Raw genomic sequence first — 26,540 nt, 5'->3', positions numbered from 1 at the left:
TGTGGTAATACATTGATGGTGAGTTTATTGTATTAAATAATATACTTCTTGTGATGTATGGCGATTTGAGTGGCATTATTGTATTGTTAACATTGATTTGCAGCGTGTACATGCAGTTTACATGTTATGCTACATGTATACACTGTAAATGCAATGTTTTATGAGGCATGTGAGCCTACAGATTGAATGATTAAATGGAATTTGGTTAGGCAATTGGTTTTTATTTCACTGAAGATGTTATGCATAACTGTTGTAGGCATTGCAGGATGGCTTCACCCCTTAATTACCTTTCAGGTTAGTACCCGATAAGGTGATTAAGGGGTTCAGTGTTATGTTAATGATATTGAAATGTTGTGGCTATTTCTAATGTTGGCAACGGACCCCAAGGATGATGCTGGCGACGGAGACTTCTTATTGATGAGGTTAGTACAATTTTATTTACATTTTAACGTTATTGAATGTGTTTAATAATGGCCAAATAATGTATTATCCCTATGTGGATAATAGTTATTTGGCACATTATTGTACTGTATGTGCTGGGGGAGGGGGTATTAGGCCCAAGGGTATTTGGTAGGACTCCCCTGTGGGTATTGGGTGAGGGTGGTTGGGGGGCTTTGTGGGGGAGGGTATGTGGGTGATGGTGGCTTAACCCCTTAATAACTGTAGCGGTTAATAACCGCTATGGTGATTAAGGGGTTAGGGGACATTAATTTGGATGTTGTAATTCTTGTGTTTGTTTTGCAGAAGCGGATGGGGCATGGGCAGGATGAAGATGAGGATGGCCTTCATCGTGGCAGTGGGACATGGGTGAGTGCTATATGTATTTAAAGTCTTTATTGTTGTGTAAGTATTGTAAATGGACAACTGCACTATTATCCATTTGTGGATAATAGTCATTCTGCCCATTACTATACTGTATGTTGTGTATTGCTGCTATGTTTATTGGGGGCATTTGTCCCCAATAAACATGCTACTATGCGTTAACCCCTTCATTGCCTTAGCGGCTATCCGCTATGGTAATGAAGCAGCATTAATGTATTTTAATAATATTGTGCGGAAGCAGGAGGCCCCCTGAGCTGAAGCGCATTTATTTGTGGCTCAGAGACCCCCTGCCTCCCGAGTTACAGGCCCCGGTTTGGGCCATCGGTTACAGTGTGGACGCCATGTTTATTGCGGGGACGCTATAAACATGGCGGCGACACTGCCACCCGATGACACATACCGGGGCCTGTAACTCGGGAAGCAGGGGGTCCCTGGTCCACAAAGCAATGCGGTTCAGCTCACGGGACCCCCTGCTCACTGTACAGTATAATTAAAAAGACATTCATGCTGCTTCATTACCGTTGCACATAGCCGCCAAGGTAAGGAACGAGTCTTTATTGATGTGTGTGTGTTTTATTTATACTATACATGTGCAGAGGGTCTCCGGAGCAGAACAGCGTTGGTTTGAGGTCCGGGGACCCCCTGCCCCCCGAGATACAGGCCCCTTTATGGGGTGCCGGTATCCCTCTGGTTTGTTTACAGGCCGCGGTCACGTGATCGGGACCTTTAAACGCCGAGGGATACCGGCACCTCATAAAGGGGCCTGTATCTCGGGGGGCAGGGGGTCCCCGGACCTCAAACCAACGCGGTTCAGCTCCGAAGACCCCCTGCACATGTAGAGTATAAATAAAAGTTGTTTTTAAATACTTTTTTTGGTGCCGAAGTTTGCGCTGAGAGAGCGGCTTGTCTCTCTCAGCTGCAAACATCTATCGGCACCAAAGGCTTATCGGGAGCCTTATCGGGAGCCAGGCTGTATCGCCACAGCTCATCGGCAGCTTTGCTTTCGCAGTGCTTCAGCAGGGATCGGAAGGATTCGGCCCTTACTGAATACTGCGAGGGCAAATCGCCCAAAAAATACATTTTCGCAATTCGTGCCGAAAATTTTGTATCGGGGCTTACTGCATGAGGCCCTAAATGCCTGAAGTTTATAGCCATTGATCGGGTAGCCCCAGCAATCAGAAGAAGAGACTGGAACAGGTAAATACCGAAAAGAGAGACTAGATGGATATATAAACTATAGCCCCACAAGGTCTAAATTATGGCTTTCTGTTCTCTCCCTTTATTGAATAAATGGATCCCTTTTGTCTATTGAGTCCATTCTGATACTTTAAAGCTCTTTATTATTACTAATAATTCTGCTTGCCTTTAAGTAACTATAGTAACTGTACCATTATACCATTTAGAATATACAATATGAGCATCCTGATACACGATTATACATACAGATGCAGCCACCAGTATCCGATCACTTGCCTGGGTAAAAACTAAGGCATCTCACCGTAAATGTCTCAACATTTCTGTGAGATTCTGCTGCCAGACTAATGGCCCATCGGATTAACACAGCAGGGGTCCTTGCAGTCCCATTCAGTTTGAATGGGACTGCAGGGACACCCCGTTGCGTTAATCCGATGGGCCATTAGTTTGACTGAAGAAATCCAACAGAAATGTTGCAGTTTATTGGGAGATTGAGGCAGATGTGTTGTTCCGCGCTAGGGATGCCACTGTAAATAGTCCCTCTTGCAGCTGTTAGTCTGGGGGGTTCCACACAACCCCTGTAAAGGTGAGCTTCCACAAGGGGGGCTCACAAACAAGAAAAACAAATGACAGGCAGGCGCACTTAGGGATAGTATACTTTATTGTTAAAAAGGGTGATAAGACAGTGGACAAACAAGCTCCACTGATAAGTATGGGGAAATAACAAAACGAAAGTAAAATATGTTAGAATAACTGGTTCATACACCAGTACGATCGGGGGATGGCACCGGGTCAAAACTAAATCACACTAGCACTACAGAAAGGGTCCGGACCAGTCTGAGTACATACCCCGTTTGAAGCGTGAAGACCCGCTCCCACCGACTGCAAAACTCCACAGGAACTGCCACACGTACGAAACGCGTAGAGGTCACGTGTGGCAGTTCCTGTGGAGTTTTGCAGTCGGTGGGAGCGGGTCTTCACGCTTCAAACGGGGTATGTACTCAGACTGGTCCGGACCCTTTCTGTAGTGCTAGTGTGATTTAGTTTTGACCCGGTGCCATCCCCCGATCGTACTAGTGTATGAACCAGTTAATCTAACACATTTTACTTTAGTTTTGTTATTTCCCCATACTTATCAGTGGAGCTTGTTTGTCCACTGTCTTATCACCCTTTTTAACAATAAAGTATACTATCCCTCAGTGCGCCTGCCTGTCGTGATCTAATACTGGTGGCTGCATCTGTATATATATATATATATATATATATATATATATATATATATATATATATATTTGAGACTCTTATACTACTAAAAGATCTATGTTGATTAGCTCTGTGTACTGTATTATATGTTGTATGGTCTACTATATTATTTGCTGTATATTTCAGTACTCGTAAAAAGTTTACTATTACAGGTTATACTGTACTATCGGCCATGAAATTGAACACAGTTGCTTGTGTATTTAATGCTACACTATACACATAAATTGCAAGAGAATACTCATCAATTGCAAGAGAAATTAAGATTTCATTAACTATTTGGGTATGTTTCCTTGAGCTGAATTCTCCTACCATCAAATGTATATTTCTGTGAGTTGATTAGGCAAATCCCTCCCTTAATTGTTAGCCAAGTGGCTGTGTTTTAGAGTATTTAAGACCACCCATCTAGGCTGTGAAGCCATTTGGCTGTGTGTCCCATCTTAAGTGTCACATTTAAAGTGTCTATCAGAGTTAAGTTTGGAGTTGAAATTAGAGGTGAAGATTTGAGGAACATCTGAGCTCTGCACACCAACTTTGTAACTGTGAGAACTTAACTTTCTAAAAGCTGTGATTATGTGTACTCTTCCTAGCCTCCAGTACCTGGGAAGTCTCTCCTCCTGCATCTCACTATGCCCTCCCTACTTCTTTTTGTGGTTACTGTTTCCTCACTCCTTTGTGAATGTCTCTGTTCTCTCCAACTTCCCCACTCCCCACTGCACCATTATTTATACACCTTTCTTCCATCAACTTCTTTACCGCTCAATAAAAAGCACACCCTCAAATCCTCTATTCACACCCTCTATCTACTCCTTCCTGCTGCTGGGGATCTCCCCTTAGGCCTGAACCCAGACATACACACCTGATGCCTCCCTGCCATCTCTCCTCTAAATTATGTTAAACCTCTCATTTTAATACTGACTAACCTTAAAACATGCCCCACAAATCAAGCATCCCAGTAGCCTGCACTCATGGTTACTGTCCCACACTCAGTCACTTCTACCACCCATTGTGACCATGCACTGCCATCTACAGCACTAATTCCCTCACCTGCTGTCTCTGTAAGTTCCCCATCAAACCTCTTAGATTGTAAGCTCTTCGGGCATGGATTTCCTTTCCTATTGTCTGATTTTGCTGCACTTATTATATTATTCCCTGTACTGTATTCTTTGTGAAGCGCTGCGTACACTTTTGGCACTATATAAATAAAGACATACAATACAATACACATCTGTTAAACGATGTACTGAATTTAAACTACAATACTAATGCGAATATTTTATTAAAATCATCATTAGTTCTATTAATCTTTGTCAGATTTCAGAACAAATACTTATTTTTAGTCAGTACTTCTTCAATTAAACTAAACTCCACTGAGAATTACCACAATGAACTTGTTCACTGCTATTTATGCTAATCATAGCATAAGAACATATTTAATAATATGTATATCTATACAATGGAAATTAAATGGTACCATCATACATATGAATACAAATATTTATGTAATTAGGGTGTGTTGTTGCATTTAAATTGCAACAACACTGTGGTCCTGCTCTACTCCTGTACCCTAAATGGTTAAATCATTTTGTTTACGAAGGTTACCATGACAAATGATAGGGTATAAAAGGAGGTTCTGCAGCGCGGCTCCCGATACCTCAGACCAAGCGTCATATGACGTGAAACATCCATCAGGTCGCCACTCTGACGTAATCACGCCAGCGTGTTATTGCTAAGGGCACACAACAGTGTATCTGTTGCTCCATCTGGCCACGAGACCGACGGAACACTCGCAACACTTGATACATTTTTGTTACGAACTATACGAGTGATACATTTACTAACCGCAGCTCATAGAACATCTATACAGGGTCCTCTATTTCCCCATTCCTTGATTTGAACATAGACCAGACATAGCTTATTATTGGATATATTATCCACCTTTATACCTGCTTGCTTTGATTGCTATGCCCTCGATGGGCTTACCTTAGTGCCTGAATTTTCTTTGATGAACTACTATATTAACAGCTAATTAATCTAACTACTGCACAGTATTTGCACAGTATTTGCACAGTAACAAATCCTATACTTAATATCAGGGCTTCACCTTAATACCATCAAGGTAAAAACATAACTACAGTATTAGGATCTTACAAAGTTCTGTTCACCAATAGAGCTGAGATAATACTACATCTACTAACCGGTATACCCATATGATTACTATTGATTGTGATTACTATTGGGGTTTTCACCTCATTAGTATTATAACTGGATATTATTTGTTGTTATGTTCACTCGATATTGACAATTCTACCGGTGTTATTATACCATAAAACACCATTCCTTTTTCACTGTAACCCATAGCAATAGACACACTTTTTAATTGAGTTTCATCACTGTATTCACTGTTAAGTTTATGTTCTCTAATTTGACTATATTTTAGTTATATATGGATTCAAAGTTGATTTTGTAATTATCATCATTAATCTCACGTCACATGAGAGTGCAACATACAGAGACTTTCCCTTCTTGCAAATTATTTCAGTGTATATCCTGTAAATGGACCTCATGTATTCCTGATTCCATTAACACTAGCTGAGCAAGCAGTATCTCATCTTATGACATCTCTCCTGACAAGCCATATCATCCACCTTGTGAGGAAGGGTGTACCGGATCAGAACCCACAACCTCTGCTGTTCAGGGCAGCAGTTCAAGAGTGTGAGCTAATCCAGCTGCTGGGCACCACCACTGAAATGGCACAATTTTGAGCTTTATTTTTCACTGCTCACACCTGTAGCCCCTTTCCGCTGGCTTCCTTTACAAGCAGACTACTTGCACTTCCTTTTTTGCGAGTTCTGTGTGCCTTGTTCTCAAATAGGAGCACACCACAGATACGTGTCAGATATGCTAATAGGATTTGCAAAGTATAGGAAGGAAGGAAGGGGGAGTGTCTACCACAAGTAGGATTAGCTACAGGTGTGAGTAGTGAACAATAGAGTTAAAAAAGATGCTGCTATCCAGCAGCTGGTTTGGCTCACACTGCTAGAACGGCTCCCTTGAGTTTGTGGGTTCTGATCTTGTTGGGCCTGATAGTACTCCTTTACTTACAAGGTGCCTTAGGACCAGGTTTGTAAGGATAGGCCTTGTGGAAATCCTTTATTGGGTGTGGGGCGATAGTCATTCATATATACAATAGGCAATAGAGAAAGATAAGGTCCCTTCTACAAACTGTACTCGGCATCCCGAAAGTAAAATAAAGCTTAATTTTTTATAATAATCAAATACGTTGTAATACCACATATTTCAAAACTGTGTTGACCTATGTCAACAAATGTTTAAAATAAAAAATGACCCCTAGTTGGCATAGAGATGCACAAAGTAATAGCTCATCTCATCCAGCTCTCTCCCCCTTCAGCCCTATCCTCTTCCATCTCTCTCCACCTCAGCTCTCTCACCCGCCTCCTCAGCTCTTCTCCAGCTTTCTCTCCCCCTTCAGCTCCAGCTCTCTCCCCCTACCAGTTCTCTCCCTCTCTCTCCTCCTCCAGCTCTCTCCCAGTCCTCCATGCCTACCTGTGGAACAGGGTGGTGATAGAGGCGGGACATGATAACGGCGGCAGCGGGCCACCAGAGTTAAGAAGAGGAGCAGCCGGCAGAGGAGTTAGGAATTGCACAGAGGGAGAGCAGGACGACCAGAGAGGCGCACGCTGTATCAGCATAGACACCGGAAGTAAGAAAGATTTCTGAGCTGGACCTCTGGGGCCCGTTCCTCCCCGGCCATCCTGCTCTGCCTCCGTGCAACTCCTCTGCTTGCTGCTTCAATCTGGCGGACAACCGCGTAATCTTTTCCCACCACCATCATCTCCCCCCGCCTGCCCCTATCACCGCTTCACTCTGTGCCCCGCTTACAAAATTTTGTGCCCCACAGTTTGTGCACTCCTGACATAGGACCTGGCTTGTCAGTATAGGTTTAATGGAAATCTTTTAGGGGGTAGGAGGTTTGTGTCATTTAAAATAGACTTTGCTTATCTCCCAGGTGTGCTCCTTTTTGAGCACAGATGTCTTTCCACGTGTTGTTTGGAGGGGGATTTTTAGAAATATATAGTTCTTGGGATGCTACTACGAGAGGTATCCCTCTCCCTCCTGCAAAACCCACATTTCAGGGTCTGGAAGCTCTATTTCCAAATTCTATTGATGTGGATTTTCGATCAAATTTGCATTCAGTGGTTGTCAGTGAATGTGCATTTTGTAGACTGATCTACGAATATCCATGGCTGTAAGGATCTTGCAAACTTGAAGCGGATTAGAATTTTGGCACATTTTTCACCCATCTCTACCAGTGCTTTTCCGTCTGGCAGTGTGGCTAGCTGACTTGCAATTACTTTTTTTCCACCAAATTTCAATACCATCAGAAAGCAGTATGTATCAAAATAGGTGTCACTTACATGCCTTTATTCCCATTATAACACTATTGCTGGGTGTGGTCTCACAGTGAAACCTACACAATTTAGTTCAAACAGCTCATCATTAAGGCAGTTAAAAATAAATAAATAAATCACCTCAAATAGCGACTTGATTTATAAAATTAAGATGTGTAGATGGTGAATAATTTTTTACAATGAGACATTTCCATCAGGCAACTTAGTGTTTTACTAACAAACATTTTAAGGAATCTACAAGTCATCCAAGTACACTATAAAGTCAGAGGCACTCATTACTTTGTGATTCTAATAGATTCCAGCTATCCATAATATATATGGAAACATACATGACATACGTTATTTCTCATGCCCTTGACCAAGTTTATTTGTTCGTCAACTGAAGTGAGATTCTCCTTGGCCCTTACTTCTCTTAAACCTATCATGTTTATAGAGGACATAGCATTCTCAGAGGCATAAACAGCAGTCAGCCTTATTTAGACTAGTTTTTTTCCCCCAACAGTGCTGGTGTTTATTGTGATAAAGTTTGTAGGTGTCATCTTAATTTATTTCAGGTCAACCCTGGTTAGTCCACACAGATGTAACCCATCTTGGAAGGGGAGCTGTCATATCCCAATAAAAACAATTACATAGCATATAAAAAAAAGTAACTGTATAAGCAAAATCCTTGTGTAAATTGTACAAAGCAGTTGCTATGTTAATTTAGATAAGTACTTCACTGCTTTTCTGATGACAGAGGGGTTCCAATTATTAACTCTTGGAGTCATCACATCTGTTCTTTTTCTGCTTTGCCTTCAAGATTTGCACCTCGTTTATCACCAATTCAATGAAAGTTCAATGTTTATTCTTGACAGCTTTATGAGGGATTTGCTGAGACTCCATGTATTACTTTTTGGTAGTTGTGGAAATACTGATAGCATTGGTAGAGGTTCAAGCTCTTCTAAATTAGTGGCATTAGAAACTCAGCGTATGTTTCTCATTATCCATGCTAAGATGGTTACTTGACTATTGTTAACATATAACTCAGTGTTAAATACGCTATGATGTAATACCGTACACGGCAACATAAAACACAGATGCTGTACAACAGTGTAATGTAATGTAAAGTTTAGGTACAAAGCTGAAGGGTACAGTACCCATCACCGTGGATTTAAACAAACGGCTATTGAATTTGCTGTTTCTTTCTGAAGGGGAAAGTATGCAATACATCGTTGTAAAAATGGCAAGATTTGGCACCGCAGAATCTATTTCATTTGTTCTGTGGGGGTATAGCATCCGGTAACATTCACTTGTAAAGTATTGTCAATGTTATATATCAAAATGAATACTTAATATGTGGGTTATTTTGCATCCCTTTTAAATGACACTTTATTGCCTAAAACATAATGTGAGCGTATCTATTCTTAATTTCTTTTAGTAAAAAGAGCTTACATGTTGCTACAACAGTTGGGACCACACTACTGCAGATCTTGACATGTTGATTGTGTCAGCTAGCTTCCGATTCCCAATAATAGAGATTCAGTAGGGATCTTCTCTCAGTGTTTTGGTGTTGCATCAAGGTACTGTATATAGTGAGGTTCAGCAGTTGTAATTATTGGCAAGATCCAGTAATGTATTGGACTCTCTTGAATAAGTACAAGCACCCTTAGATTGAAATGTGTAGTTATTACATTTTGATTTACACTGCATGTATTATAGTTTTACTCCCAGAGAATTACCTCTTGTAAGAATTGTTACTAGGTTAGCCGTACAATTTTCTTTTCTAACTTCACCTATTTTCCTTTAGGGAGGCAGGACACAGTGCATAAAAGAAGTCTGCCCCATTCTGTCATGCCCCCAGCATCTCAGTCACATTCCTACTGGACAGTGTTGCCCTAAATGTGTAGGTGAGTGAACGTATTAACAGACAAAATTGTAATGCATGTCTGGGTTAGTAAATTGTATGTGGAAAAATTAGTGCTGCTTACTGGAAAACATCTATTTAAGTTACAAAGTAAGTTGAACTGCGGATTAAGATTTTAAAATACATGCATTCTTGTCTATGTTCTGTTAATTGAAAAATCTCCCTAAAAGTGGTCCTAGATTATGGTATTCCAAAATTCATCTTCTCCTCAACTCGCTTACCGATGGTGGAATTTCACTTTGTATCCTATTGGACTCAAGTTGAGGAGAGATTACTTTTTGGTAAACGCTTACAGTATGTGAATGTTTAAAGATAGGTTCTTAAGAATTTTCTTTGCTTACTCAATTTAACTTAAAAATGGCCAAGTAAGTGCCACCACTGTGTGTATCGGTACAGTGTTCCTATAAGGAAAACAATGTTGTACCATTAATTCTGAATGTCATTTTTTTATAGGGTAACACAAAGAATAATATAGCTAACATACAATGAGCTGAAATACGCTATAACACAACAATATTTGCTTTTCATTTTCATGTCATACGAATAATTTTCTAAATGTTGAAATAGTTACATTTTTAACATCATTATGATGCAAGATGCTGATTTTATATCAAACACGCCAGTTTTTTCATATTAAAAATGATAGTGGACTGTTTGTATGTCAATTGCAAATAGAATTATTTATATCCTTTTCCCACAATGCTGGCTGCATATACCATAGTATTTGTAATTTGTAGCATGATACAAAGCGGTGTAAAAAGAAATATCAATCAATTATTGGTGAAAGAAGCAAAGGGAGATAAAGTGAATTGGCCAACATAATAAGAAGCCCGTACTCTATATCTCAAAGGAAGATCTTGCATTTCAAAAACAGGCTATACTCTCTGTTAGCACATCACTTTGTGATTTTATTGCCTGGTATAGTTTTTTGGTTTAAGAGACTAATACCATCAGCAAATATTGCACAAATTTTTTTCATACCGTATGTTTAAAGACTGATGTCACCATCTCCCTTCCTTACACGTCTCTACTTGTAAAACAGTTTCTGTTGGGTTAGCACCCTTAGCTTATATGTTAGCTTGCTACATATCGGAGGGTAGAGTGATACCACCATCTGACCAGTCTCTATTAGTATACCAATCAATTAGTTCCGGTTGGGGTATAAAACTCTATGGCCCTTATTCTGTAAGGTGTGATAAGTGCAGATGACGTGTTATTGCATGAAAAGCCCCATTTAAATCAATGGGACTTTTCATGCGATAGCACGTCATCTGCGCCATCACACCTTACAGAATAAGCCCCTATAGGTTACCTGCTGGGTAAACTATATAATGGTTGGCATAGAGATACCATCATTTGACCTGTCTCTACTCTCTACTTGTATACCAGTCAATCAGTTACAGTTGGACTAACATACCCTTAGGTTACCTGTTGGAGATATATATATATATATATATATATATATATACATATGTACCCGAGGTCAGATGCTGACATCTCTCTTCTTAAATATATATATATATATATATATATATATATATATATATATATATATATATATATATATATATATATATATATATATATATATATATATATATATATTTAAGAAGAGAGATGTCAGCATCTGACCTCGGGTACATATGTAAGCAGAAATTGATCTGCCTCCCTATCAGGGTCTTCTGTGCCACACAGTCAGTGCCAGTTGGAACATAGCCACATGTGTAAGTTTTTGGTCCTAATGGGGATTCTGCTTGGGTAGTTAAACTGATTGATGATTACAACAGTATCTGATATGTTTCTCTGTCAGGGTCCTAGCCCTATGTGGGACCTAGCCCTACTTGTAATTTTTATGGGCCTCGGGGGTGGGGGTGGGCTTCTTGGTAGTGCATTTTGTGAGACCAGTGAGGGCAACTAATTCTTAAGTTACCTTGTTGTTATTTAACCGTAGCCAAGAGTAACTAACAGTCAATTAAAGGGACAGTAATAAACCTTGTATAATTTTTCACCAGTCCAGCACTGTGTACCCAAAGAGTACAATGGCCCATTTTAAGAACACCAAAGAAACAACACTGGGTAAATTGTCACCAATTAATCATTTTTATTTTTGTATTACAGTATTATCATTATTATTATTATAATAGAATAACATCATAGTGTATTCCACAGAGTGGGATTGAAGGGAACTTATTGTCAGCAGTGAGGTACAGCATTTTTTATAAACCCAGTAAAACACAGACTAGACACAAAGTCAAATTTCTTTAGTAAGAAGATAATCATTGTTTATTTTATTATGGCATTCTTTTGCCGACATTCGCATCGAATGTGGGGGTTTTTTTCAGCCCGCGAATATCTGCAGCGAAGTGAAGTCTAAAAAATGTACATTTTCCTACCTTTGCAATATCTGGGGAATGACATGCAAATGAGCACACAGTGTCACTTTTTGCCTCATAAACCATTTTTAACATGGTTCCCTATAGGCTTAAGCTTGCTGCATGGTCACAGCTTTGAGCACAGCCAGGGTTAAGGTGCATACCCAGAAAACCACCCACAGACAGCTGTTTCGACCTTGATGGGTCTCATTTGCATGTCATTTCCCAGAATCCCTTGCTGCAGTGGAAGTGCTGTATGCTGGGTGATAATGGGGAAAGGCGGGGTTGCAGACCTGCCTAAGACATGCAGATGAGCATACAGTTGCATTTGCATATATATATATATATATATTTTAATTTATATATATTTTTTTCTATTTATATTTACAGCTTAACCCCGTTATAGCGCGGTCCTCGGGGGCCACCCGCGACCACCACGTTGTTTTTTGTGGTGGTACCGTGTTTGCCAGAGGGGGAAAGCTGAGAACTCTCCCAAAACATATTTCAAAAAAATTTCAGCAAATGCATATTTACATCACAACAGAAACCACTACCATAAATGGCTGGAGAACATCCCCAGGGGCCAATTCCTCAGAATCAGGAGAAATTGTTCTCTTGATTCTGACTACTTGGCTCAGGGGGATGCTCTAGCTAAAAAATTTATAGACAAGGGTTACAACAAATATACTGTTATGGAGACTTTTAAACAAGTGGGTCAATTAGATAGATTAAAACTGTTAGATCAGTCAAAGGCCAATATAATATCTAGAAATAACAAGATGTGTACTATGGATAAAAATCAGACTCGCATTCCACAGTTTATTACGCAATTTAACTGTGCCTCACAGAAAATTAGAAATATATTAAATAAACACTGGGAAATTCTACTTAGTGATCCAATTATTGGGAAAAATTTGCCACCAAACATACCAGTGGTATTTCAGAAGGCAAGGAATATCAAATCTATTGTGGCACCGAGTAGACTGAAAAAATTCCATAAGACCAGTCAATTAAGTAAAAATGCTAAAAATGGGAACTTTTTGTGCAATCGCTCAAGATGTCTCACGTGTAAACATTTAAAGAAAACGGAGACCATTACATCGCATTCAAATGGATCTATACACAGATAAAAGGGCATATCAACTGTCTGTCAACCCATATTGTTTATGTAATAATGTGCCCCTGTGGGCTTCAGTACATTGGTAGAACCAAACGGGCCCTACAGTATGTATACGATTCTTGGAACATCGACGTAATATAATACATGGATTGAGAACACATAGTCTGTCCAGACATTATGAACTGAAGCACAATAAGGATCCATCTTCTTTGGTAGTCATGGGGATTGAGGCCATCAGTTCGACACTTCTGAGTGGAGATAGGCACAAACTTCTCAACCTTAGAGAGACATACTGGATCTACGAATTGAGTACACTTAGTCCAGAAGGCCTAAATGACTGTATCGATGTCAGCACAGTTATCTAATTTCCGTCAGCCTACATTGAGATTCTTGATCTTCCTTTTTTCCTTGTCCTTCCATTCACTGTCATTCTCGTCCTATGGGGTCTGGGTGATCACGGAGGTCTGGGTTGAACATGCTTCACATGTTCCCTTCGTGATCGCCTACCATGGATTAGTAGTATTAACACTCACAAGTAGTTCCATTTCCACCTCCAAAATGGTCATCATATATAATGGGGCTTTTTTGTATACGAAGTAATATCACTAATAGTTACACACACAATTAATATTATTTAATCATAGTATTTCTGCACCCACTATTGATATCACATTTCAGTTACATTCAATATTCACCATACACCACTATTCACAACACTCACTCACCTATCCTTTTCCTTCCCCGCCCCCCTCCCCCCCCCCTCTTTCCCCTGAGGAGTGTTGGAGAGATGGGCTGTACCATGCAAGCTTGCTAGGCTTGTTATACTTGTGACCTAGGATACATGTCCAGTCTAAACTTCATAACATACAATTTTCTTTCTCTTAATTTAGTTTAAAACCATCCTTGAATTCAATTAATATTAATTTCATGGTGCTTTCTTCCACGCTGTTTCTGTTTTATAGGTAGATCTATACATTAATATATTTTGGATCTCCCTTACCAGAGGAACCCCCAATTATCCGCAAACAACATAATTCCAAAAGAATGGGATAATAGATTAGTATACAGGGTTATTTTTCATCTACCCTTGCCATATCATCCCATTGGTAATATTAGAGAATATTAGATAACATCATCCAGAATCATTGTTCAATTCACACATGGATTTTATCAGATCCATTATTAGCCAAGTTCAGACACAGTCAGCTAGTATTAACTATACTCATACAACCAAGTGTCTAATCAATTCAATTAACTCTTTAGTATTAAATTTTGTCATCAGATCTACCCTCCTCAAGCCATACTCACTAAGTGAGAAGTATTATTCATATCATCTCTGTTCCAATTATATCCTTTGGGGCATTTGATATCTCCAGATACATCCTTTGGTTATTTGAATCAAGTCAGGACATCAACTGTCAGTTTGTTTTAATATATTTTAATATATTTTATTGTTTTTGTATAAATATGAGTGCTATTATGTTTTTAATATATTATTCTGTGTTGGCATATAAGCAATTGTGGACACCTATCATCAGGTGTTCAAATATCTAATCAATTGGACTATGTAGTTATACAGATTGCCCACACATATTTTGCCTAACAACCAATTTACCTAATTGGACACGTGGGGGTGTATATATACTTCCTACCACACACCCAGAGCCCATCCCCTGAAGAAGTCAGTCTATCTGATGAAACGCGTAGGGAAGGTGTGCAGTGGACCTTCATAAACGCTTACTTCAGATCTGCTTGGAATTCTACCGGTTCGGCATCCTCCGCCATCTTTGTGACGTCATCCGCTGGTCCGCGACATTCGCCGTCCCCGGTGGGAACAAAAAATCATCGGTTGGTGTACACCCGGGGAGAGACCATTGCGGACGGCTAAACACATCAGTTCCTGCATGCGGTGCACAGCAAAGGCAGCATACAGACCCAGAGGTGTCACGGAGCCAAAGACAGCAGTGAAGCAGCAGTTTTCCTGGTCCTTGGAGCATGAGTATATCTCATAAAATGCTTTTTATTGTTCTATGTTTGTGAGTTCATTTTTATTGAGATTTTTGGGCATTAAATATATTGAGTTTGCACAGTAATGCACTAGGAGTTGGCGCTTCTTTTTCTTCTATTTTATATATATATATATATATATTTTTTTTTAAATTTATATATATTTTTTTCTATTTATATATACAGCTTAACCCCGTTATAGCGCGGTCCTCGGGGGCCACCCGCAACCACCGCGTTTTTTTTTGTGGTGGTACCGTGTTTGCCAGAGGGGGAAAGCTGAGATCCCTCCCAGCGTTCCCAGACCCGGTGGGGCAGCGGCAACAGCACACAGCACTTACCCGGCATCTGGCAGCTCTTCTCCCTGTCTCTGCTTCCTGCTTCTGCTTCCTGCTTCTGCTTCCGTCTTGCGAGAGCAAGCTCCCTTAAAGAGACAGTGTGTCTCTGTGTGTGTGTGTGTGTGTGTGTGTATGTATTTGACTGTGTGAGACTGTGTGTGTGTCAGTGTGTCAGTGTGTGTGTGTCAGTGTGTCAGTGTGTGTGTGTGTACAGTGTACAGTGTACAGTGTGCTGTGTGTGTGTGTGTGTGTGTGTGTGTGTGTGTGTGTGTGTGTGTGTGTGTGTGTGTGTGTGTGTGTGTGTGTGTGTGTGTGTGTGCTGTGAGTGTGTGCTGTGAGTGTATGCAGTGTGCTGTCTCTGCTTCCTGCTTCTGCTTCCGTCTTGCGAGAGCAAGCTCCCTTAAAGAGACAGTGTGTCTCTGTGTGTGTGTGTGTGTGTGTGTGTGTGTATTTGACTGTGTGAGACTGTGTGTGTGTCAGTGTGTCAGTGTGTGTGTGTCAGTGTGTCAGTGTGTGTACTGTGTACAGTGTACAGTGTGCTGTGTGTGTGTGTGTGTGTGTGTGTGTGTGTGTGTGTGTGTGTGTGTGTGTGTGTGTGTGTGTGTGTGTGTGTGTGTGTGTGTGTGTGTGTGTGTGTGTGTGTGTGTTTGTGTGTGTGTGTGTGTATGCAGTGTGCTGTTAGTGTATGCAGTGTGCTGTGAGTGTACAGTGTGCTGTGAGTGTGTGCAGTGTGCTATGAGTGTGCAGTGTGCTGTGAGTGTGCAGTGTGCTGTGAGTGTGTGCAGTGTCCTGTGAATTTATGCAGTGTGCTGTGAATGTATGCAGTGTGCTGTGAGTGTGCAGTGTGCTGTGAGTGTGTGCAGTGTGCTGTGAGTGTGTGCAGTGTGCTGTGAATGTGTGCAGTGTGCTGTGAATGTGTGCAGCGTGCTGTGAGTGTATGCAGTGTGCTGTGAATGTATGCAGTGTGCAGTGAGTATGTAAAAAAAATTTTTTTTAAATTTGGGGTCCACGCTCTAACCGCGTTATATGCGTTATAGCGGATCGCGCTGTAACAGGGTTTAGCTGTATTTTTTTTATATTTAGAGTCCCAAGTACTATATGTATTCCCTCAAACAACATGCGGAGAGACTCCTGTGAACAAAAAGGAGCACACCTAGGAGATATGCTATTAGGATATGCAAAGTATATTTAAATGTCACAACCCCCTAGTGTTTTCACTGTTTTGTTCTTGTCCTCTCTTTCCCCCAATATGGATCAGTCTACTGAACAGCAGCATCGCTGTACTAATATTAATTCCCGTAAAATGAGAAAATTACCCAAGGACCAAGGCAGGGCCCTACAGGAACTTTAAATGCTGCATTATCTTCAAATAACATTTTTTTGTCTTGGTGTTACTCCCACCCAGGCACTTAAATAGGGATTTTGATAAGGAAAAGAATAGGAGAGAGCTAAGGGGGGAGATAGAGGAGGGGAGAGGTAGCTATTTCAGGTATGTTCATGTGTGTTCACAGGTATCTCCCCACGTAGAGTATAGGATAGTCTATTTGGGGATAAATAAGCCAATACCCTCCTACATTGATCATTCCCCTCCCCATCACCTCTTCTCCCTCCACAGCCCCCCTCACCCTGAGCAAAAGCCCCATTTCAATGTCTGGATGGGAGTAACATCAGAGTTAGATGTGACTTAAATATTGTAGCGTTATTTTTTGGTATTCGTCTTAACAGAGTTTAGTGAATATGGAAGAATTTCATTTAGGCTGTAATTTGCATATCATTTAGAATAATGTTTGCTAAAAATATCACCATGCTTTATAAGGGAGCAAAACATGTTTAGCGTCATGTTTTTTTGCTTTAGTGAATACTGCGTTATAATTATCATGCGCTAACTTATAATTACATAATAGGCTAACTTGGACCAAATAAGCATACTAGTACAATATCAATCTGTTGGAAGCACTGAAGAATGCCATTTCAAAATGTCTGACAACTCTTGGACTCGCCTACTGTTTCATAATTCCAGATAATAGAGCAAATATTGTTAGCGCACTTCGACTTGGGGACTTTGTGCATGTTCCATGTTTTGCACACACCATCAATTTGATTGAACATAATTTTCTTAAATATGATAGGTATGTACTAGTGTTGTACCGGGTCCTAAGTTTTCTGAAAACTGGGTAACAGGTACCCGGACAAAATGAATCATTTTACCCGGCCGGGTACCCGGTCACCTAGACGACACTTACCTGTAGGGTGAGGAAGACCGCGTTGATATCTGGGAGCAGCAGAGGTCCTGTGGTGGTGGCAGCAACAGAAGTCATTGCTCAGCCGGCAGAAGCAGCTGAAGCATACAGCACATAGCTGATGCCAGTGGGAGCCGATGAACCATGTGACTGGAGCAGGAGCGTTCCTATTGGACAGCCGGGGAGGAGCAGGCTCACACTGGTATCAGCTGTGTGCTGTGTTCCTGCTGCTTTTGCCGGCTGAATACAGACTTCTGTTGCTTCCACCACCACAGGACCACTGCTGCTTCTCCTAGATGTCGCCGCGGTCTTCCTCACTGGTCTTCCTCACCTTCCATCACCGGCTGTAGGTAGGTGATGAAGTATTTTCAGCTACTCTGACATTACCCGGCTCCAGTTCCTTCCCGGTGCTGTGCCAAGCCCCCTGCTGCCGGGTCCGGATTATTTCCGGGTAGCTGAAAAAGCGCTGGGTAATTACTAGTATGTACAGGAGCTTCTGGCTGTTGCACGTGGGATCTGTGTTCATTTTCAGGATTTAACAACAGCATGCAGACAACTGCAACAACTAAAGGAAGAGGTTGTAACTAGGTGGATTGCCACCTTCTATATATGTTTCAGTGTCTTGAGAAAGAGCAATCCATCACCACCTGCTCTATCCCATGGCATAGGCAGGGTCGATGAGAGAGGGGGAAAGAAGCTGGTACAAATTACCAGGATTCCGGCGATCTGGAAAGGGGCCCGACTACATATACATTTGCCGTGCTCTCGGGCCTATCGGGCTTGATGGGAAGGCACTTAGCTGTTGCTTCGCCTCCTTGGTTCCGCCCTCTTTCTCCTTCTGAACCGCAGCGTCAAATGAAGCCATGGACATCATGAACGTGATGTCACACGCTGTCTCGTTGCCATTGCAACGTAACATCGCAGTGTTAAATGACGTCAAGACATCGTGTTACTATGACGATGCCATGCGACTTCACGTTGGGGACGTCCGCGGCTTCATTTGACGCTGTGGTTCAGAAGGAGAATGAGGGCGGCTGCAAGGAGGTGGCCAAAACAGCTAAGTGTGGGAGAGAAAAGAGCTGCTGGGGGGCCTGAAATTTGTTTTTTGCACCGGAGCCTGAACCTGCTCACTTCTGAAGAAGCAGAAGGATATAAAGCAAACAAAAACAAAATCCAATCCTCGATAGTGTACCTTGGACATGTTCATAGCCTCCTTTCTGTGCTTAATGAAGACTCAGGGGTTTCTACCATATTGAAATCTGAGCAGTACATTTTGGCAACTATGCTTGAATTTCGGTTTAAGTCAAACGTGCATTCTTTCCTTTCACTAAGCACAGAATTAAACACCTGCAAAGAGAGCTCCACGTTGCCACAATGTCAGCTCAAATGTCACATGTTCCTCATTGTCCTTCAGCTTCTTCTGCTGAAACTACAGTGTCTCCTGCTGTTAGTAGTAGTACTTTAAAAGCTGTATTTGGGCAAAGTAAGAAAAATAATAACATATGTGGTCTGGACATGCCCAAAGATCATGCTGCTAAGACTAAAACCTGTTCTCAGAATGTTGGTAAATTACTTTAATAATAACAGATAAATTAACATCAGGGCCAGTCTGTTTATATACTGTAGGGAAATTAAAACTATAAGCAGTCCATCCTCCAGTGTCTACTCTGAAAGAATATTTAGCACCGCAGGCAGCGTTGTAAGTGACCCTCACAGAAGGCTACTGCCAAAAAGTGATGAGAAGCTGGTCTTTATTAAAATGAGCTATAGCATATTGTATGTGTAGCGGTCATGTAAAATGCCTACAGTCATCTCTCCTGCTGGCAGCAAGGCCTGGTAAGTGTGGGCATGCCAGCAGTAATCATGGAGGTTTTCCCTCACACCCTGGTGGGGTGCCCTGTGTATGGATGGGACTGGTCACATGCTCTGACTCCATGGTTAGTGATGTCAGAGGTGTGTCAGCCTCAGAAGTTACATAAGGCACAGCACTGTGTCAAGAGTTAGTTCTGTCAGAGTTCAAGGCAAGTACAGTGCTGGAAAGTTCTTGCAAGGTTCAGGAAGGAGTTCAAGTTCTGCAGAGTGTTAGTTATGTTCTAGTAACTCCATGGGAGACTGTGTCCAGGGACCTGGCACAGGGCAGTGATTCCTGCGGGAATAGTGAATCCCTCATCTAGGTGACATACCTATCAAAGGGGAGCACGGGCGAGATGATCGGCTAAATACACCCATTGTGGAGGGCAGCTATGCCCACCGTGACAATAAAGATGGAGCTGATCAGAGAAACCCCTGTGTGTGAGAGTCCAATGATTACACAGGAGGTTGCACCACCGAGGAGTTCCTCGTCAGGATCATCCCCATGCGGACGCAGGGACCCTGGTGAGGTGGAGGCGCTGCACTGGAACTAGGTGAGACTCAGCACACTACCTCAGCTGCCTGTCTGACGGGTCCTCCCCACACACCATCATGCGGGAGACTCAGGAGTCCTGTAGCCAACAGGTGCACCATCAGGCATATCTACACTGTAATGGGGTCCGGTTAGACCACAGGGGCCAATGTGAGATTGGGTGGGTCAGGCCGGGCCAGAAATACCGTTACATTTGGAGGCGCTGCTGAGATCAGATCTGTCATCAGGACAGGCTCTAGCTAGGCACACTGGGAAACAGGGAGAGAGTCTGCTGCCACTCTGTGCTGCGTAGGGACGGACCTAGGGGTGGTCAGGGGGCTGACGGGATATTGTCAGTTCGCAGGGACAACCTAGGGGCCTGAAAGGAGTGAGGGGTTTGGAGCCGGGCTATAGCTGACTGAGTCACCTTGAGGCAGTGCTAGTTGGTAGGATGCCAGAAGGGATAGCCTGTTAACATGGTCAGGAATCCTGGAGAGGGTCTGCGCTAGGCTGACCAAGACAGGTAGACGCCCCAAGTACTGCATGGCAGAGCCAGAGTACCTAGCCCATTCCAGACACTCACCGTAGGGAGCACAGACTGGGAGGAAGGAGTCACAGCAGACACTGAGAGAGTGAGCCTAGCCTGAGGTAGTGCAACACTGGGTCACACCTAGATAAGGTACACATGTGGTGGTGCATCTGAAGCTAATCTTTATTGTACCGGTGTGGTGACTGCCCCGCAGAGTGGAGCCCCATGTACGATAACTGTTACGAGAGAGTGGAGGATCCGCGTGGGGCGGAGAACATGAAATGGCGGACAGAGGCTGATGGGGAGGGCACCCGTGGCGTGCAACCCACTGAAGAGCAGACTGTCGCCGAGTTATCCTTGACCAATCTGCTCTGGAGCGGAGCGAAGGCCGTGGCTGCCCCGTTTTTATCCTGTTTGGGACAGCGAGGGGCCACCCTTGAAGAGTGTGAGGAAATTGTAATAATTGGGGGAGAACCCCGCGAGGAGAGCAAACAAATGGACTTTTTGGGCGTAAAAGTCAATCAAAATGGCGGTTCCCGCTTGCTAGGGAAACCGCATGGGCCAGTCGCAGAAAAAATGGCTGATGCAGGACTTGCAAAGAGCTGGCCGGGAATGGCGCGAACAGCAGAGCCCCGCCCTGATGGGGGGCATGGCGCGAAAGCTATGGCTGCGCCGGGATTGACAGTGACTAACTCAGCCCCTGTGCTGAGTCAACCGCTTAGTCTATGGGACCCTCCCCTGATTTCTACCAGGGGGAGTGACTTTCAACTATGGCCTGTGGGAATGCACCCACTGGGCCCAGGGACTGATATCCAGACGGCGCCACTACAGAAAGTAGTTCCGGCCGTGGAAGAGCCGTGCAAAAAGGATGGTTATCTTGCACAGAGGGCGGCTGCCAGAAAAAGGCGGGAACTAGCCGCGGGAAAAGACCCCCACCCTTGTGGGGAAATTGGCGCGAAAACGCTAACCGCGCCCACCAGGACTGAGGGAGGTGCGGCCTTAATTAAGGGGCATGATATTCCCCTGTGGGACCCGCCCATTCTTGCAACCCCTGGGGGCGGGTTCCAGCTCTGTCAGAGAAGGGAGGAGCCGAAGCAGGGAGTGGCGGATCCAGCAACTTCCACCAGCCAGTTGCGAGGAACCACTAAGCTGGAAAGACCTTTACAGAGAGTGGCTCCTGTAAAGAGAATGGCCTGCTCCTCCACTGTGGGCATAATGGTCTCTACACAGCCCTACTCAGTGCCCGGCGAGGTGGTAGTAGTGAGGGTGGCCAACACCGAGACGGTGGTCGGGCTCTGCCTACAATGCGGGCTGCCCGGAGGAACGGTCAATACGGCGGCACGTTGCCCTCATTGCGGGACTTTGTACCTGTGGCCTATGCCCACATTTATTCCTATACAGCCTGCTGACCCCCCGGTGGACGTGACAAGGCGCTCCGCCGAGTCCCCGGGCGCGCTATGGATCAACCGCGCGAGTTCCGGAGACCAGGGACTGGAGCCGGTCAAGTCGGCTGGGTCAGTAGCGATCGAGGCGGCTGAATCAACCCCCGCGTTCGGGGAAAAGAGACTGTCACCCCGCCCGGAGACCCCTAAGTCAGGAAAAGGGGATTACTCAGACGAGGACCTCCGTGAGCTGGCGGTGGTAAAAGCGGAGTTGAAAAGGCAGACCGGAAGGACGTCCCCCGCAGATCGGCGACCCGACCGACGCAGTCCCGCCATCCCAGGACCTGGCGGAGACGGGAGAGAGACGCCTACACCCCTGCGGACGGGTAAGCCAAGCAGCCCTATTACTTACCTGGTTACAGCGGACGGCGAAGTGCTGGAGGGGCCGCGCCAGGCCCAAAGCGCACGTGGAGGGACGGCATCACTTCCGGCAACGACGGCGGAGCAATCGGATGTCGTCATAGAGGAAGAGATCCCGCATGGGGGTCCCACGCAAGATGGTGACGTTTCCGGTTCCGGGGAGGACGTCACTTCCGTGGCGACGGCGGAACCCATGAAGAAAAAGCAGCGATGCTTCGGCGATCGGGGGAAGGTCCCCGATCACTTACAAGGCCCAGAAATTGGAGAGACGATCTCAGGACTGAGGAGGGTGAGACATCATCCTTGGACCAGTCTACGGACAGCCAGGAGTGGGTCGTAACCCCATGGGGTCCCGTTCCGTGCCCCTATGCCCAAGCCCCCGCCATAGTTAACACCCCTACCCCCATCCCACGGTCACAAGGTTCACCGCCTAGCCTGGAGTACGTGGACAATTCACAAGGGGGAGAGGGAAGACGGACTGGGGAAAGGCAGCACAGTGGCGCTACGGAGGGCGATTCAAGGGGAGGGGGAGAATTGAGAGTGGCAACTACAGCACCCCAACCCGTAGTAAAGGCCTCGGGGTCGTTTAGGTGGTCTGTACCGCGGTCTGAGCGGTCATCAGGGGTATTTTCCATGGACGATGATAGGGACTCAGGAGGGTCACACAGATTCCGGGAGAACCGGTGGTGGGCCCCATTATTTGAAGGGTACTCGGCCTGGATGGACCGCACTCGGTTCCTCATCCGGCGAGAGGATGTAGTGGACTATTGGTGGGCGGTGGGAGAGTTTACCCCAGAACAGAGGGACAGAGAGCTGCAGGAGCGATGGCTGCAGATTGAGAATAGGGAAATAGAGCCTATGGGTCCCAGTATTTTGTCAGACCCCGTGGACCCTGACGAACCCCTATCATGGGTGCTGCCTGGGAGGGGGGGTAAGGCTGACCTGACTAGAATTAGTAGGGCCGAGAGAACCATAATGGCTCGGTATAAATCTTCCCACGGGTTGGAGTACCCGTATGTCCCTGAGCCTCTCATGGATGAGATAGAGGACAACCGGGATAGGTGGCTTAGGGAGGCCATAGAAATGCACCTAGTGGGGAGAGGGAGTTCCGTGATAGGAAAGAAGGCCGAGGAACGGATAGAACATTTAATCCGCATATGGGCCATTGGGAGAAATATCTATAAACACAGAGTAACATATAGACCAGAGAGGGGATTACCCAGGCATTTCTCAGTAACAGTTCTGGATATGGGGGGTAGAGAAGTAAAGAAACCGGACCCCTATCACTATTTTTAGGTGGTACTGTGCATCACGCGGGTCTGTGGCTGCTGGTCGGGGCGGGCTTGGCGGATGACTGTATTCATGTGTACTGCATTATGAGGAAATTTGTATGATGTTAATTATGTTTTCCGTTACAGTGCTTCCTGGAAAGAGGTATACAAATTTAGGTCCCAGCGAGGACGATGGGATTCACCAGGGGGAGAATGTAGCGGTCATGTAAAATGCCTACAGTCATCTCTCCTGCTGGCAGCAAGGCCTGGTAAGTGTGGGCATGCCAGCAGTAATCATGGAGGTTTTCCCTCACACCCTGGTGGGGTGCCCTGTGTATGGATGGGACTGGTCACATGCTCTGACTCCATGGTTAGTGATGTCAGAGGTGTGTCAGCCTCAGAAGTTACATAAGGCACAACACTGTGTCAAGAGTTAGTTCTGTCAGAGTTCAAGGCGAGTACAGTTGCTGGAAAGTTCTTGCAAGGTTCAGGAAGGAGTTCAAGTTCTGCAGAGTGTTAGTTATGTTCTAGTAACTCCATGGGAGACTGTGTCCAGGGACCTGGCACAGGGCAGTGATTCCTGCGGGAATAGTGAATCCCTCATCTAGGTGACATACCTATCAAAGGGGAGCACGGGCGAGATGATCGGCTAAATACACCCATTGTGGAGGGCAGCTATGCCCACCGTGACAATAAAGATGGAGCTGATCAGAGAAACCCCTGTGTGTGAGAGTCCAATGATTACACAGGAGGTTGCACCACCGAGGAGTTCCTCGTCAGGATCATCCCCATGCGGACGCAGGGACCCTGGTGAGGTGGAGGCGCTGCACTGGAACTAGGTGAGACTCAGCACACTACCTCAGCTGCCTGTCTGACGGGTCCTCCCCACACACCATCATGCGGGAGACTCAGGAGTCCTGTAGCCAACAGGTGCACCATCAGGCATATCTACACTGTAATGGGGTCCGGTTAGACCACAGGGGCCAATGTGAGATTGGGTGGGTCAGGCCGGGCCAGAAATACCGTTACATATGAATACCTTCAAATTGAGGATGAACTTATATTAAGTCACCACAATGGTGACAACGATGATGATCAAGATGAGAACGATGAACGATAATCTGTAAAACAGGACTGAGCCCCTTGTGTTTGATTGGCAGCAATAATAACTCGTAGTATTCACTTACTGTTTATTATCATCATTATTAATACTATTATTATTAATGTTATTTAAATAATAAGTGTAACGCCTGTATGCCCGCAGACCTGGCCAGTCCCCAGTACTGAGGTGGGTAAGGTTATAACACGCACCCACAGCAGTGAGGGCGTGCCCGGAGTGTAGTAGTGCATTGCCGGGCCTGTTGAGAAAATGTTAACAGATACTTGCAATATCCAGGATCTCAGAGTTTGGATTGTAATGTCCGTGTGCCAGAGTTCAGGGATAACAGAGAGCAGCGTAATCAAGTCCATAAGCCAGTGTTCGAGGATAGGAGAAGGCAGCGTAAACGTATCCAAATGCAGGGTCCAAGGGCAGGGGAAAGCAGGGTAATCCAATTCAAAGCAGAGTTCAAGCCAGGGAGATCCAAAGGTAAACAAGGGACAGGAACCAGCGCTGAAAGAGACAGGAGAGCCAAGCATAGAGACTGCACACACAGGGGTCACAAGAAGCTATGCAGAGCAATGAGCTAGAGGACCGACAGGGATTATAAAGGAGGGAGAACCAATGGGAGAGAGAGGAGGAGCAGAGGGTAGATAGAGGGGTTGTAGAGATAGGTCAGAAGGAGTGAGGGAGGAGACAGGTAAATCAGACAGGGAAATAGCTTGCACACTATGAGGGGTGGAACCAGGACTCAGGGAAGACCTACAAGTGGAGCGTGTGCGCGTGCCTTCTGTATGGGCTGAATGCGCGCGCACAGTGTGTGCCAGGGAGCGTGAGGAGCGTCGGGGCGCTCCACTTGTCGGGGGCGCTCGTCACGGTTGGCGAGGGGGCAGGAGGAGCAGCTGAAGGAGGTAACGTAACGGGAGGGGGAATAGAGAGGCGCCGCGAGCAATGAGTGCCGCGGGGAGGAACGGGTGTTTGAGGATAAGCATGCACCTTGCGGGGAACGCGCGTGACAGCTGGACGTGCGTCCGGACAGGGCACCGAGGAACGGGTGTGGGAGGAGGAAAGGAGTGATGAACGAGGAGGTGGAGGAGAAAGGTCAGAGGCAGGGAGAACAGGGGTGACGGGGACACATTGGGAAGCAGGAATCCCCTGAACCACATTGTTTCTATTATCATTTTTTTTTGCTAGATAGATTTAAAATGACAAATGCTTAAATATAAAGAAAAAAAAAAGAACAGGACCAGATTACATGACGTTATGATTTTTTTCATTACATTTACATATTTCCCATAATTCCCATATTTCCCATTTCCCCTCAAACGTGGAAACATTTTAGAGGCAAAACCAAAATGCAGAGTCAAGTAAGTAATGTATCTCTAGTTACTGCTAACTCAGTGTTTATGAGCATTTAGGGGTACCAACTGTATTACTGCTACAGTATATGATGCAAGTGTTTCAAGATTTACATACAGTACATTTCCTATCTAGGTGAGAAACACAATCCTTGCAAAAACTTTATTAGTTTACAAGAGAATTGTTATTTACATTTTTTTTTAATGGACCTGGAATATTCATCACACAGGTTTCAGTTTCACATGAATAAATGCATTTGGAAAACACAGTTCCAAGAAACTTAAACTAAGTTAAGTGCAAAGGCGTTGCCCACTCAATCATCTGTAGTACTGTTTGTCATACAAAACCATTACCTACTTGCAGCATTGCTGTAAACACTTATGGTATTGTAAAAAATGAATGGGAATAAAT

General features: G+C 44.3%; 1 protein-coding gene across 2 annotated transcripts in view; it reads left to right on the top strand.

Moving 5' to 3' along the window:
* The window catches only part of BMPER (BMP binding endothelial regulator), a 383,811-nt gene that overhangs the window by 211,773 nt on the left and 145,498 nt on the right, over positions 1-26,540 (top strand). For both annotated transcript variants that reach the window (XM_075586672.1, XM_075586673.1), the window contains one exon: positions 9,496-9,595. In XM_075586672.1, the coding sequence (XP_075442787.1) occupies positions 9,496-9,595 (100 nt within the window). The remainder of the gene's footprint in view (positions 1-9,495; positions 9,596-26,540) is intronic.

The sequence above is a fragment of the Ascaphus truei genome, chromosome 2, assembly GCF_040206685.1.
Source record: "Ascaphus truei isolate aAscTru1 chromosome 2, aAscTru1.hap1, whole genome shotgun sequence".
Lineage (NCBI taxonomy): Eukaryota > Metazoa > Chordata > Amphibia > Anura > Ascaphidae > Ascaphus > Ascaphus truei.
This window is presented reverse-complemented; position numbering and strand designations above follow the sequence as displayed.